The sequence below is a fragment of the Strongylocentrotus purpuratus genome, unplaced genomic scaffold (genome assembly GCF_000002235.5).
Source record: "Strongylocentrotus purpuratus isolate Spur 01 unplaced genomic scaffold, Spur_5.0 spur5_scaffold_9, whole genome shotgun sequence".
NCBI classification, from domain to species: Eukaryota; Metazoa; Echinodermata; class Echinoidea; order Camarodonta; family Strongylocentrotidae; genus Strongylocentrotus; species Strongylocentrotus purpuratus.
In genome coordinates, this window is record NW_022145615.1 from 21,614,059 (window position 1) to 21,629,793 (window position 15,735).

The 15,735-nt window shown below is 37.9% G+C and overlaps 1 protein-coding gene across 1 annotated transcript in view; it reads left to right on the forward strand.

Moving 5' to 3' along the window:
• The first annotated feature begins 739 nt into the window (after window positions 1–739).
• LOC581710 (neuronal acetylcholine receptor subunit alpha-3) overlaps window positions 740–15,735 on the forward strand; it is a 33,148-nt gene continuing 18,152 nt past the window's right edge. Inside the window, exons 1-2 of the mRNA XM_781697.5 lie at window positions 740–985; window positions 15,291–15,434. Coding sequence (XP_786790.3) covers window positions 970–985; window positions 15,291–15,434 — 160 coding nt within the window. The 5' untranslated portion in view covers window positions 740–969. The remainder of the gene's footprint in view (window positions 986–15,290; window positions 15,435–15,735) is intronic.

Here is a 15,735-nt window from a genome sequence, read left to right on the forward strand (position 1 = left end):
ATCTATACCTGTCCATTTTGGGGTCATTACTTTTACATCTTACCGATACTTTCCCCATTAGACTATTCACTCTGGTAATGAAATAGAACCCCGCCGGCTTTCAAAGCCCACTTTTCCTTTCTTTCTTTTAAGATTATCTTACCTACTCCACCGAAAAAGAAAAACGGGCGACTAATCCATATTGATTTGAATATCTACTTTGGATGAGGAGTCATTGCTCAGAGGGAGATCACAGTTTTCGTGAACTAATGGTTCGGTAATCGCCTTACAGGCTATTTGGCTATAGTCTCTTTCTAGTCTCTTCCCCGTTGGATTCGTGGGCTAAAATAACATAAATGCTTTCTCGTGCCAATATATAGGAGTGTTGTTATAAATGTTTCAGTCATTTTAATAGACATGGTTTTCGATGGTTTATAGTATAATCTTTTTACGTATACTGTTGTATTTATGCCTAGGAGGGAAGTTTAACTCTTTTTTTTATATTTAGGCCTATAATGTAGGCGCAACACTTTTATGACAAAAAGATAAATCGGCAAAACAGCTCGATCTTAACAATTGGTAACAGGTGTTAATTAAGCATATGCAAGCATCACTCACACAGCTGGTCTTAATCAATCAAAAGTAACAACATACTTTTCAGAAGACATTCTGTCCAACTCGTAAACGACTGGTGGAGAAGTCTAGGATTCCTGGTTCGAGGGTGAGTCCCATAACTTTTGCAGACCATGTGTACGTTACTACGTATCTCGGGACGCCACTCATCTATTGTATTCACCTCTTTCATTCGGCCAACGAATTAGCACTGGACGTAAGGCCTATTTTTAAAAACAACTTTTTGAAATACGTGTGTACGTATACAGTCGTACGTAAGATATCACTTCGTTGATTCGTCGCCGTTACAAATCGAGGAAAGTTCTCGATGTTAAAACATTTTCAGGAATAAAATAAGGAAATACTACTCAAGAACCAATGGGGAGCCCGTCAGGTAAGTACATTATCTGATCTGGGTCATTTAAGGATCGGTATTTAAATAATCGCCAGTGCTATGTTTGTACACGTACAATGTATCTTTATAAGGAACCAAGTGTAATCCCTTACAAGATGTACTCGGTTTACCGAGGAGAGAAGAGTGAGATCGGTTGATGGTGATTAAAATGTATACCGTGTTCACTGGCGAATATATACATGTCTATTGTCCTTCTTTCCCAGGACTGTGAGGAGTTGGAACAATCTGCCATCAGAAACAGTATGTGCCTCATCCGTCAATGCCTTCCGTCAATGCCTGACGGGAGGCAGCAACTAAGTCCGGGAACTTTTTACTTGCACCATGTAAATAGCATTGCACCATGCACCTTGCTCTCGTAAGCACACACACACTCATCAGTCTGCAAGAATCTTCAACTGTGAAGGAGGTAGACTTAACCCAAAGAAGAAGAAGAGAGAGAGAGAGAGAGAGTGTGTGTGTGTAAGTTTTTATAGTATGCGTGAATTCTAATACTTTACAGCAATGTAATAAACTGGGATAAAATATGCATTAATATATGTAGTAATAATACCTACTACTTTATATAAATCGTTTACCTAAACATTATACAGAATATCATGAAGTCTTTGATGAATGTAGCTCGGCCAATAAATGTTATCAACTCGTTCATTTTTGTTGGCCGAAGATTGATCATGTCATTCTGGTTATTGATATAACGAGGAAATCTATACCTCTTGGCATAATATACTAGATAAACTGCTGAAAACTACAATGATTCACAAACTTTACAATATGAGGAAGGTATTTTGTAATAGAACAGGTGACAAATTATCTTCCGGTTTTTTTGTTTTTGTTTTTTTGTTTTTCCAAATTAATTTGACTACTAAACTATTAGAGCATAAAATATATGGCCTTCAGAGTTTTTATTTTTGTTTTCTTACTACATGTCGTTGTTTTGTTCTCTATGGTTTTCAAATCGTCTGCTCAGAGCCAGAATAATGTCAAATCATTTTCATCATTCAATATTAAGTTAATGTCCATCCGACTCTGAACAGATAAAATGCTGCTGGTCAGCTCTGATTAGATATTTCAAACTTTATCTATTCACACATGGTTTGGAAACCTATAATTGACCCCCGATAATTAACTTAAATGATATTCCTTAACACTCCTAGTCTCCAGTTGTTCGTTTGATTACACCCTTTAAGACCTAGGCATCGACAGACAAGATGATGCCATTGCATCCACAAATATTTGTCATTATGCCTAGGCCCTGGTAAGGGAGGTGGGGCTCTAGGGCTCCACCACCCCTAACAAAAAATGCACCATTGTGGTATAGCATACACCGTTTTAAAATAGCTCTTTGTGAAGGGGAGGGGGTGTAAGCTTCCCTTTGGAACAAGAAGTAACCCATCGTAATATGAATATAATATTCTCGTTTCAAAATAGAGTAAGAAACAGACTTTCATATATTCATTTTACCACATTTTTCAAAACCATACCATAAAAAAAACTATTATGAACATGAACTGTATTACTCATGAAGCTAATGGGATAATTTCACTAGCACACGTTGCAGAAAACTCTTAACGTCCGATGTTAGTTTTTGCCATAATGCCCTATCGATCTTGATTGAAAGGCAGTAATTGTTACTAATCATGAAATGACCAGACAGACCTCTTGTATTAAAACATAATATTGAGTACCCCTGTCACAATCACGACCAACCGGGGACGTTGGTCAGTAAAATACTCAAAGTTACGTTTTTGTTAGAATATATAAAAATGTGATTGTAGTTACAAAGAAGAAACACAAACCCAGTTGAGATCTGGGAAAAACTACTCATAAGTGTGTTGTTTCCAAATTCATTTAAGTATTTCAACAACAGTTGGTGACAATAGGCAAATTTGACCGATGACCGAATAATGCTGAATACAACAACAACCTCTAGAAAATATAAAAAGAGTGACAATGTTTGATAGGTGATATCGTATTGATGCAATCAACCTACACATTTTGTTTTACACAGAGTAATCACTGATCATAAATACATGGCATACATCATTTTCACTACACCATTATAATGCAGAACACAGTTTTACATTCAACGAGAAATTATTATAAAGATCAAGAAGAAGAAAAAAAAAAATCGAAAACAAATGTCTGTATCTTCCCACGATACGGCATGTAGAAAACTGACAAGTGCCCTGAACGTGTTTGTCTCGAGATTTAGAGCAAACTGTCTACATGGTGTAATCCTAAAGTAAAACAATCCAGTATGTATGCTACTTACCCTAATAAAGGCTCGTGTTTGCGTTCCTCATCGAACGGTGATATCCAGATGTCATGGATCTTTATTGTCCGAAGATGGTAGCTCGTACCCTATAGATGAGTTTCGAATTGTATTTTTAAATTTAGGCATTGTTCCTGATATATTTTGTTGAAGGGGTGTTGATAACTTTCGATTCATGAAAAATTACGCACTTCAGCCCTTCTTTAGGCGTTTACTCCTTACCGTCGACTGCCATCGGTAGGGAGTGGAATTATAATTATAATAAAGCACGGGATTTTAATCGCAACAGACATATCCAGGCTAAATTGCTGTATTGAAATACATAATACACTGCATAATTTATAAAAATGAGGAAAAGAACTTTTACAAAAATTCAAATATACGAAATGTGGTTAATCGGCAACCAATTAAGATGCAGAGTTGCACCCATCGTCGTGGCGCCAACAAACTTAAGTCCATGGTTTTACCCTGTGGCTCGCTGCTGGTTTTGCTCAGTCCCCAAATGCTCAGGGTGATATTTTATTTTATATTCTACATCGACATTGACAGTAAAAGTATGTACCCTTAAGGCTAACACTATTATTGTTTATTTTTGAACTGTCTAAGTCACAAAGATATGCAACCTTTAAAATGTTGTACCCCTCCCCCTGACAAAGAAACATTAAGCTAAGAGACTGAGTTCCAATCGTATCATCCCTCTGAAGGCAAAGCTCGTTTTGTAATCAGTGAAGATTGGCAATATATTATAGGTTGAGTCACCCCTTAAAGTAATGTCATTATTGCGCTACACAACGTGTGTCATCTCGGATATATCGTTGTTGCATTAAAGATAAAAATAACACAAGACAAGTATGATGTCACACTATGATTACAGAGATATCCACTTACCATCGTACATTGCAAATTGTATTAATAGTTGTTTTTTAAAACAACTACCAACCTCATGCTATTCGATAGCTTTGTACGTCATCCACTAAACTGTGCGAACATGAAAATGACGTATTTTGTATTCAGAAAATGATTTCTATAAGAAATACAATATATGATATAATTTTGAAATGTTCTTAATTTGATTTCTCAGAAGATTTGACAATCATGTTAATGTGGATTTTAGGATGTATGCATTCCTATGATACAAGATTATCTTGGCAATTTCCTCAAAATGTACCGTTTATCACTCCTATCCATACATGCGTAGAAATCCTAAATAATTAAATTACGTCTTTAACATGATTAGCAAAAGACCATCCGTCAATAGAAATTGATATTGACTTTTGGTGGGACACTGACCCTGGTACTTTCCGATTTCATCATTAATATGCATCAATAATTGTATCGATGCTCCCATTATCTGTAATCTCACGACCTTTGGAGGTCATCATAGCTGGACAACCAAAAGAATTCGCAGCGGTGTTTCCTTATTCTGAGCAGTGTGTTCTTGTTGTCTGGCAAACAAAATGCACCATAATCGTTGACGAAGCTGTTCGTGATGACCATGACCATGAGCTCATACGTTCATTCATTTTCTAAAATAATAAAATAAAATAGGTGTACAAGTGAGTAAACGGCCTATAATAGTATAATATAAACAAGTGCAAGGATAGGATGGCATTAACAAAAATACAAGCAAAATGCCATCGTGAACAAATGAGTAAAAGACTTTATGGGGAGAACAATGTGCAAGAATGACATACAAGTAATGAAATTGATATTGAGCATGTTACCGTTATAATAATATTAAGAGAGATTGGAATAGTAATACGCACTGTATTAATGTGAAGGAAGCCGACAGGAATACATATAATCTTAAGCACTTTGGCACTCAATATTATCCCCTAAAAGACGCTTTGAAACCCCCGCATACGCCCCTGTTTACAGTTAAATGTTTATCACAGGCTTAGAGAGTCGTGAGTGTGTTAAATGTCATTCGTCTGCCGGGTTATAACCGAGCACATTCGATTCATGTAAGATGGATGGAAGGCAAACAAAAGCCCAAAATTGGCAATGGAAGAAGATGCGATCCGAAATGTTCGAGAACATAGTTTTCAGTCTCTTCATTCTCCTTTTATGACGTTCCCATTCAGTCGTGAGAGAGCGTGGCGACGTCCCGTTATGCATGTTTCCGGTATGCTTAAATGAGAATTAATCTGAGGCAAAATGAGACTCGGAAACAGATGATCGCATGCAGGCAGCATGGTCGAAATTAGTAATTTAATGTCACAATAATGTAGCCCACAGTTCTGATAATCCATCATAATGATGCCCGACAGGGGTGATGACCTACTTTAAAAGCGGGGGGGGGGGGGGGGGGGGGTGGACAGCGTTATAATAGCAGGTAATAGCCCTGTCATAGGGTAACACCCAGCACTGTTAACATGGTATTTTACAAAACATTGTCATCCCCGCACGTGTACCATGTTCTGTAATGATAATGAATATCATATCAGGTATGTTGTTTTTTTCAGTTGATATGGTGACAATATAAATTATTGTATTAAATATAATTTGTGAGGCCTCATCATATATTAAAATTCCAATACAGTATATACATAGCATTCTCTTGGAAGAGTCTTGTGTATACGTGCACTGTATTAGAAATTAAAGAAAAGAAGAAGAGATAATTTTTTTATTTCAAGAGGGGTGGGGGAAAACGCGAGCATACATCATTTCTAAAACGGATGCAATAACCTCTGCTCACCATTACCACCCTAAACTCATTTGGAGGGGGAGTATTTAGGATCCTTTTTTTCATAAAAAAAAAATCTAGTTAATATACGTTTGATTGCAATTTGAAAAGTAAAATCTTCTACACGACATATAACATATCACTGTTATTTGACTCAAATCTTTACCAGTATTGTATTCAGATCACACGCCTCGTCAATTTTTTACAAGAGAGGAATGGGTGGAGAAAGAGAGAAGGAGAAGAAGAAAAAATAAGTCTGTTCAGTGTCAGATATCTCTAAATTAAGTGTCAGAAAATTACCAGCTTGAGAGAAAAAGGAGAGGTCCCCGTCTCAAGTAGAGCGCGCCGAGCCGAGCTTGATGGAGGAGCATGCACGGACCATCTAATCTGGATGTAGAGCTAGGCTAGGCTCAATCGCAGCTTTCTGCTTCATCAGCCTCCTGTGAAGGGTTTGATTAACTTGGTGTAAAATGCCATGTACGTCGGTGCACCCATTCCGATACATGTCCATGGAGCTGGTAGGCAGGGGTGGGCACTGGCGTATTTGAGGGAGGGGGGGGGGGGACAAATAGACAATTTCCCCCCTCCTGACAGATTTCAGATCCAGCAAAATATAAAGTGGCCACATTCCTTTCTATTGTCGTAGCTGTTTTCTCAATTATTACACACGAAACTAATGAAATTTTAAGACACGTTCTCAAAAGACTTGCTTTTCTTTCCATGGTAATTCATTTTGGGCGACGCCCCCCCCCCCCCCGGAAGCGGACCAGGGCCCTCAAAAAGTAATTTCCTTTCTGAACTACAGTTTATGGATGGAACTTCGCGCAGATGTTTCGCCCCTCATGAGGCTAAGTTCGGGATACGCCACTGGAGGTACTCATATGCACATGTGGTATACCTTCAGGGGTAATCCATCCCTGAAACGAACGCTCTTTGTTGATGATTGCTCCCTTTTTTTTGTTAACCGTTTAGATCTCAGAGCCACATGTAGTTGTTTTCAGTCTCGTTGTCTCGAAGCTATATTCTTAAAAAATGACAGAATAGTTCAGGGCGATAATATGGTTTGATCAACCCAAGATGTGAGGTTGTCATAAATTTGTTTTTTGGGGGTGAGATACATTGTATGCAGTGGAAATGCATCTCGAATCGTAATCGAACTAGGCTGTTTGGGAAGAGGTGTTACGCTCCAGTTAACAAGGTAGCGAAATTGGGAAAGTATACGTCAGAGGATTATCACCTGAAGATGAAGACATTGAACTCACCCTATTTAATGTCTTGTTCATTTCTCTAGCCTGTACTATCTCCGAATAATGCTGTATTTAAAATAAACACAGAGTCGTGGGTTTGTTAATGGATGGTTATCAACAATTTCTGTAGATTCATTTCCTAACCTGGCAATTTATAGTCTTTTAGGTATTTTTTCGCTGTAAAAAACACTTACTTTAGGTGTAAGAATAGAAATTTGGGAATCTTTTTGTAATATCAGAGAACGTTGATTTATATATTATATTGCTTCACATACCAAAGGATAATCAATATGTTAGGGTTATGTTGATGTGTGTTGAACTATGTATGCGAATAAGCCTAACTTCATTGAAACTAAACACTCATTGCTTTGAGTGTTCTCCATATAAATAAACTTTAAAATGTGCAATTTTGTCTTCTTACAGTAAAATTTGTAATGGCTGCCATTTCGTGCATAAAAACTAGATTCTGACCCTTTTTTTGTTTTACCTTTTCAACCTGGTGAGCGCTTTCCAAGAAAAAATGGGAGTTATTCTCGAACGAATATTTGTTCAATATCTTATCTCATGTTCTTGGCGAGACAACAACTACAACCAAAGATAGAATATTCTCGTTTCCTATGCTGTATTGCAGTTTTTGAATGCTTATTGGTAAATGTGGATTATCAATAGAGAACTCTTAATATGATTGCCGATTTGGTTTTTGTATATAGTTCTCAATGGTTGGTAATCTGGCTTATAAATGTCCTAGACTTGAATATTTTACAATGTACCTATCATCACTGGGGTATTGTATTTACATACATGTACATGTAAAAAAAATAAGTGAATGTAGCCATTGGCTTATCATCTGTACATGCAAAACAAATTGTAATACAGAGGTTATACTAATGAAACGTAGCTGTACTGAATTTCGACATAATGTATATTGCTACAAGTTTCGCAACAGTATTGCCCAAGTAATATGCCTAATGTACAGCATATCGTATGATTCATTGTGTCCATTCATTGGTCCAAGCAAGGAAGAGATGGGCCGTGTTTTGTTGATTACAGTGAGCTATTGATAACAGCTGATGTTTATTGATTTCGCCCTTTTGTGTAACCTCTGTTATGCACACACATAATGGCGGCCATCTTGAGTGCTCGTTGAGTGCTCTGCGGGTGCATGCTGATCCTGGCTCGGGGGTTATGTACAGTTCATGTAGTGGAATGTGGTGAGGTAGACGAACGAATTGCGCAATGTATTTTAACATTCGATCACCCTGAGGCTGTTAATAATGAAAAATCTATGATAAATGTAATGATTTCTTTTGTTCTTTGACACGAATGAATGCGGAGAAAGGTCGTTTAACCTTACATAAACCTATAATATATTTTTGTTTCAAGCATAACAAAGTTGGTAACATGTACCACTTTCAAACGTCTCGTGGTGGTGTAATTCCATGTATTGTAAAGTTATTCCTATAAAGTAATGTTTATTTAGATCGTGGTCAGTCAAAAGATTTAGATAAACATAGGACCTTTTTATGTTCAAAGGTGAGGCTTACATGCATGTACATGTACATGTGTCTTGGCACAATATTCATGAAAATTTAAAATGGTTGTAGGACCTAAATTATTCTTTTAAGAGAGATCATTATAGAGGGCCTTTGACTCTGGGATGGGGGGGGGGGGGGTGTTAGCCTATTTGTTTTAATCCCTTGTAAGATTAAGGCATGTAAAAGCATTATGTATAAAAAAAAAATTAACCTACTGGTTTAGATTCGTTATCTCTGATGAAAATGTGTGCTTTAGTTTTGATGCAATAAGTTCATTTGATTTAGAAAGGGCTTAGCATGACAAGGGAAACAGTTGGACTCCAACAACACCACCATTTTTTCATATTCCTTACCACACACACCATAGTAGCTCTTGGCATGTTTGTCTGCTTCAGTCCCGGATATACCCAATCGTTGCATGTTCATGATCTTGAGTGTGTAAGGCCTGTGATTAAAAAATAAGAAACGGAGGAAAACCACAAGCGACAAACAAGGTGCATGCATGTATTGTCTAACGTAGGCTGACACATGTTTAGATTTTGGGCCAAAGTGATCGATATGGGGCGCGGAAATCTCGCGCTTTTGGCTGCCATTGGCCGCGTATAGAGCAGAGCCGATCGAAATGACGTTGTTTGATTTGAATATCCACCTCGAACGCTACGCTGCCCTGTCGGCCCGCTAGCCAGGCCTCCTAGTATGCAATGCTTATGATGACCGCTATATATACTCACATGCTTGCCCTTGCCTTGCATGCGAAGGAAATACAGCTACCCTGGCTGTGTACACTGGTCAATACTCAATAGATTCTGCCAGGTCAGCTTAGCTCTTGTTTTCTTCTAAAACTAAATAAAGATCAGTCCGTGAAACGACAACACTGTCTTTATTCAAATGAACCTGTCATCATCAGCTAGTTCTTGATTAAACGGTATTCGATAGATTATCAGCTTGAATGTTTGATGACGAACATTTGATCGTATAGTCATGAATGATATATAAACAATCACACACGGAATTGATGTGCCATTTGCAACGAAAAGTATGATTCTTATGCACATTTTTTTTAACGTGCTTGAAATGTTCCAATTCTCATTTCCTAATGTTATTCATTATCTACAGATGTAAAGTTACAAGTGAACCTTCTTTTCCATTCATGTCATTTTCTCTAGTAAATTGTTTTAAAAATCCGTAAATGAAAACAAAAAATTAATTATTATTATAGCAGAAGAAGACATTTTTATTTCTGGAGGGAGGGGGGGGGGGGGGTGTTCCAGTGGCGCATCTAGAAATTGGTAAAACATGGCGGATTTCATGGTCATCTTCTAGGCCTTGAAACAGGGGGGCGGGGGGGGGGGTAGTGGGTCGACGGGCTCCATCCTATGCTGGATACGCCTTTGAGTATGGTCATGATGGTTATGATGACAAAATCCATTGTCTAGAAGATTTAACTCAGCTCATCAGAAGAATGAGAACCTTGAAGCTGTATCGAATTAGCCCCAATGTGTCCCCTGCGGATGCTGACAAGGCTATCAGATGGTGGCGCCCTGCTGTTTCTACCACCTGGCCTGTAGATCTATCCAAGCAGTCAACATCTTCCGTAGATCGTATAGCTGGTTGCATGACCTATTAAGATGCAGTACATATTCCTGTATTCTCTGCTAGTCAAAAAGTGTATTAATCTACAATAATGAGATTCACGGTGACTACAAACGTTTTTAGTGGTGATAGTGATGATGATTGAAGATGTTGGCAGCCTGTTACTGCTTGATGAAAGAAATTTCCCTAAGCAGTGGTTACAATGTACGTAATGATTCTAAAACAAAACAACTATACTCTCTCGAATTACATTCCGGACTACTACTATCATGTGACATATATAAAAAACTTGATATCCTGCCATACGAATACATCGGACCACAATAATGTGCATAATATTATACAGTAGGAGCTGATTATTCTCAACTTCATGGGATTATCGGCAAGTTCCAAAACTCGATTCGCATAAAAAATTCTCACAACACCATAATACATCAATGTTGTCATTTAACACATGAATAAGTGTCATGAAAAACTTGTGTAGACAGTCGCTATGAGCCTGCTAATGGAAGAAAACGAATTCGAGAACTCATTAATACCATTAACCATATCTCATGATCCAGAACTATTTTCATTCAACTAGAAAAATCAATGGATCCATAGATGTTTTTTTTTCACGCAACAAGATTAATTTAACTTAAGGTTAATTATGTAATAACATTGTGAAAAAAAAACTGTCTAGAAAAAGTTTGCAAAGGTCTATCATGTAGCACAAGAGAATTCCTGTGTACTTTTTTTAATCATCTAAATCAAAGGAAAGTGACTCAGTCTCGCTGGAAGCACATATACTGCACACAGAAATGGGTAAATGGGACTACATATACACAAGTGGAATGAATGTTTGACCAAACTTTAGCTATTTCTCTTCATATTTCGAATTTCAAGGAATTCCTTTTCAGGGAACATTTTTATTTTGATACCACTCTAAACTGACGTACAATGAATTCAAAAGCTCACAATATATATCCTCTTTAATATAACTAACTCATCCTTCCCTTTAAACCAGGAAAAATACCCGAACTCGAGACTATACCTTTAAGCAGCTCTCATGATCCATAGAGCTATTCTCACCTGTCTGTCATCACCGATCATCCTGGAAGAAGCACTAATGGATCGAAACTTTAATTAGGTTATCAACTGCTTTTCTTCACTGCCATAACCAGAGATAGAAGTCTGCAAGAGCGATCAAGCCTTGCTGATCGACTCAAAAACCATTTCTCCAGCACCACCATCAGCATCAGTATAGATGGTGAAGAAAAGGAATCCAGTTCGTTCGAATTTATATTGTGATATCAAGGAAATTAAGTTCGCTAAGTCAGCTTTGTCGACAGTGTGGGTAAACGAAACAGTATTTTGTAGATCATGTCAGCTCAAATGTAATGTATTTTTGTGCAATGAAAACCGTTGAAAACACGGCTTTATTTGATATCAATTTTCAAAATAATATGGCAGGATCTATATACACGTTATTTTCAATCGAACATTAATAATTCATTTTGAACGAGTGCATTAACAAGTCTTAGAGATGAGAGGATATAACGATTATACAACCCATTCAGATGTAAAATTACGTCTAAAAAGTTGCACTATCTTTGTGAAGAGCGTGGACTGTTTCGTCGATAGACACGATTCATATCCTTAGAGATACAAAATAAGTTCATCAATACATCAATACATGTCACCTGAACAATAATGTTGATCACCAAGCAGCCCCATAATTCGTTTATTCTGCGTTAATAAATATGTGCAATGTGAATATTGTACTCATGGTGCATCTTTATGACGTGCAAAAAAGGCAATAGACCAATGTGTTTGGTCCGCCTCGTCACGTTTTTCATCTTACATTACATCTTATATTCCACATTCTATTTTTCGATTGTAATTCATGCTCGTCAAAAGAAAAGGATTACGCCAAGTTCCAATCCTAAGAAACAATTCTTACGAATCGACATTTCAAAATTCAAAGTAAACCGTGACAAATGGCTTTATTACTTTGCTTGAGATGATAATCATCATTTCACATTTACACGGTAATTAAACACTCAATTTTCACCGAAATCGTCGGGGTTTAAAGGATGATATGAGTCCTTAACCCTCACGATCCTAAAAAGGTGCTAAAAAGAGAGCAATTCACGATGGGTATTGAAGTGAAAAGAGCGGAATTCTGGAACATTAATGAGGGAATCAGCAGTCATGTGCGAAATGAAGAACGAGGCAACTGCCATTTTGAAGATCATTTGCCATCGAAGCCACGAGCAGCTGCGGCAGAGCGGAACACCAAGTGCTTTTGCAGAGTTTCGACTCGAAAAGATGTAAACTTCTCCAAATTAGAATACACAACATTGAAGTTTTCTCTTACCGCATGCACGTTTGCTTCTGAACTTGTATTGGGTAATGTGAAAGAAGGGCAAACGTTGAGAGAAGAGAACCAAAGAAAACATCAAGTTTCTGAAAATTTTAGAATAAAACAAATGTAGTGTCTCTGATTCTGTATGCAACCTTTCAATCTTCCCGGTTTGTCTTTGTTCCGAAGAAAAAAAGGGCCGTCCAAATTGAAGTCCATGTTGTGCAGAATGTTCGGGCCCCCAGGAAATGTTCTTCGCACCTTGCGATGTTATATGTGGGTTATCACGTGACCTCTGAGACTGTAGAGGAAAGGGCCAGGATGGATGGTTTGTGACACCCTCCTAACCTTGACTTTTATCGTGTTTATGGGATGAAGGGGTTCACGAGCCATGAAGAGAGGGGCATATGGAAGCACACATGCATGGAGAGATCGAGACGTGACTGTAGGATCGCCTTAAGGGAAGTGTGAAGTGATAAATTTCTGGTTTACTGCCAGAATATTCGAAAACGACTAGAAATGAGATTTTACACGATTAAAATATCAACACAATCATTTATATAACCAAGTCTGTAAAGGTTGAAAAGCGAGAAGGGTATAGTAGGCCTAGATGCAGGTTTCATTCCTCCCGTTCATTTTTGCACAGTTGCTTAGCATCGTCTCAACGCCATTTTATGATTGTGGGTCAATTTTGTACCAGTTTTCTAAAGCAAAAATGAACGTATTAATATGATCCTAAACAAATAATACCATTTCTCATTACACATGTAGATGGTTTTGCAATAAAAACTTTACTGTCTTTGATATGTTAAATCCTTACTGATTGATTTTCTCTTCTGTCCAAGTCACAGTACTTTTTTCGTTGTATGTACTTTGTAGTCCCATAGCTCTTGCGCTTTAGGTCATATGCATTGATTATTTTTTGTAAGATCGTTTCACTACTGTTCAACCAGCAAATTCCCAATGTTTTCAAATGATACTGATCGATGCATTAGAAATAGATCACCCTTCCCTCAAAAGACATAAAAACACGCCTCATTCCTTTCCAAGCGCATCGAAATCCAGAGATGATCGACTTGTCTTGCAGACGTTTTGTTTAGATACATTGCATCTTCACGGTGTTTGCCTTTCTGTAGTCCCAATAGATATTCTGCAATTGTTTGTCTGACAGTTTTTGACGCTTCATTTGACGACAGAAGACAATTCCTTCGTCTTCTTGAGTGACTGATCTTTTAATGGATATCAATCAATACAAAATGGCGACCATGTTAATATTTTAACGGGTCGAGTCATTGAAAGAATATCACTACGCAGACGATTATGCGGATAAATAGATGCAAGCACTGTGACTTAACCGAGTAGTACTTTTACGAAAGGGGATAGGTTAAGAACACGAACAGCTTCAATCACATTGAAATATATGCTAGCGCTTGTACTAGTTTTTTGCTGGCAATCGATTCCACGTAACAAGTAATTATTAGTCATCAGATGATTGTTGATATCGATTGGATGAAGTGGAGTTGTGCAAATAAAGGCGCCCGTTTAATGGGATCGCAATTTGCATTCCGTGTCATTCTTTCTAATCACAACAAGCAAGTTGGTAGTGGTCGTACTCTATAACAGAAACGAACATTAACTTTGAAACTATAGTTGCCATTAAACAGCTTTTTCGTGTAGGATTTTTTTTTTTAAAGAATTATGTTTGTTCTTTCGAAAAGGGCTTCCATGAACTTGCTAAAATACATTTCACTGCAATATTTAAGGTCAATGCCTAGAAAGCTATCATTCTATAAGGATCGAGCGGCCTTCTTCCTGATAATTTCTGAGTCACCCCATCCCAGCCTGGATCTGACAAAATGCTTAATGATGGCAATTCTATATAGGAACAAGTTTGAAATTTACCATACCGGGGTCAAGGTTAAATCTCGTCATTGCCTGCTAGATTCTTGGAAATGAAGCACTCATGACGACATCTGTTTGGAGCCAGAAGGGCGTGAGCGGGTACAGTGAAACGCAGAGTTAACGCCCTTATGTCTCTGGACGTAAGAGCATTGCCTTGATAAATGAATGTGTAAAGGGAGTGCCCGTAAGACGTAGAAAGGTTGGGGTTGGGTGAATCAGCGGACTCGGTTGATGCTGTGACAGATCGCATCTCACTACCGTTGATGAGAATAACCTCAAACTGTGTACAATGATGGACCACCGTCGTGGCGCTGCAGACTGGTTCCAATATCACTTCTGTACCGTGACTGTTGCATTAGAAAGCCGGTGTGTATACTGCAGACATAAAAGCTATAGTGGTTAAAATTGATAACATTCTGAATCAAACGAAGCTGCGCTGTACAACTACATAATATGGATAAATCTTCACAGAGAGCAACTCTATGATAGACCATGTCATACATCCTGTCGTTTTCTTTTTCATACGGATCTTATGGAATACTTAACAACACGCCTGTATAATACCATGTTGGAGAAAAAAATTCGAAGTAATGTGTTTCTATAGGTTTATACATCTGGATATAATGTATCATGGAATATATACTACCTGGATTACTGTTCGACACATGCTTTAATTTATCGCCTCATATTGTTTTGTTCTTGCAGGGCTGGACTCACTTTGCGGCCAACAAATAAAGATATGCCGAAACACATCGACCAGTGGAGATAGGCCGGGCAGAACAGGAACTACGTTCAGCTTGATCATGAAATCCTTTCTAGTAGCCATCATGATCCTCGCCTTTGCACAAGGTAAGCAAAGTTTACTAGATTTTGAGATGTTTATGTTTTTTTTACAGGACTAAATGAATGGTTTATGACAGAGGCGTATCCAAAAATTGATAATGAGGGGGCGGCGGATCCTGCCCTTATCAGCCGTGTTCCGTGACACACTAAACAAATTGTATTGATTTTTTGTCATGGTCCTTCAAACGAATGGGTGGTCATACCGGCTACACCCTCAATGGTGAATACACCACTATGTGATAGAAAGAGCTATATGTTTTGGGTTTCGATAGATACTGTCGAATAACCATTATAGATAGAGCTTAGA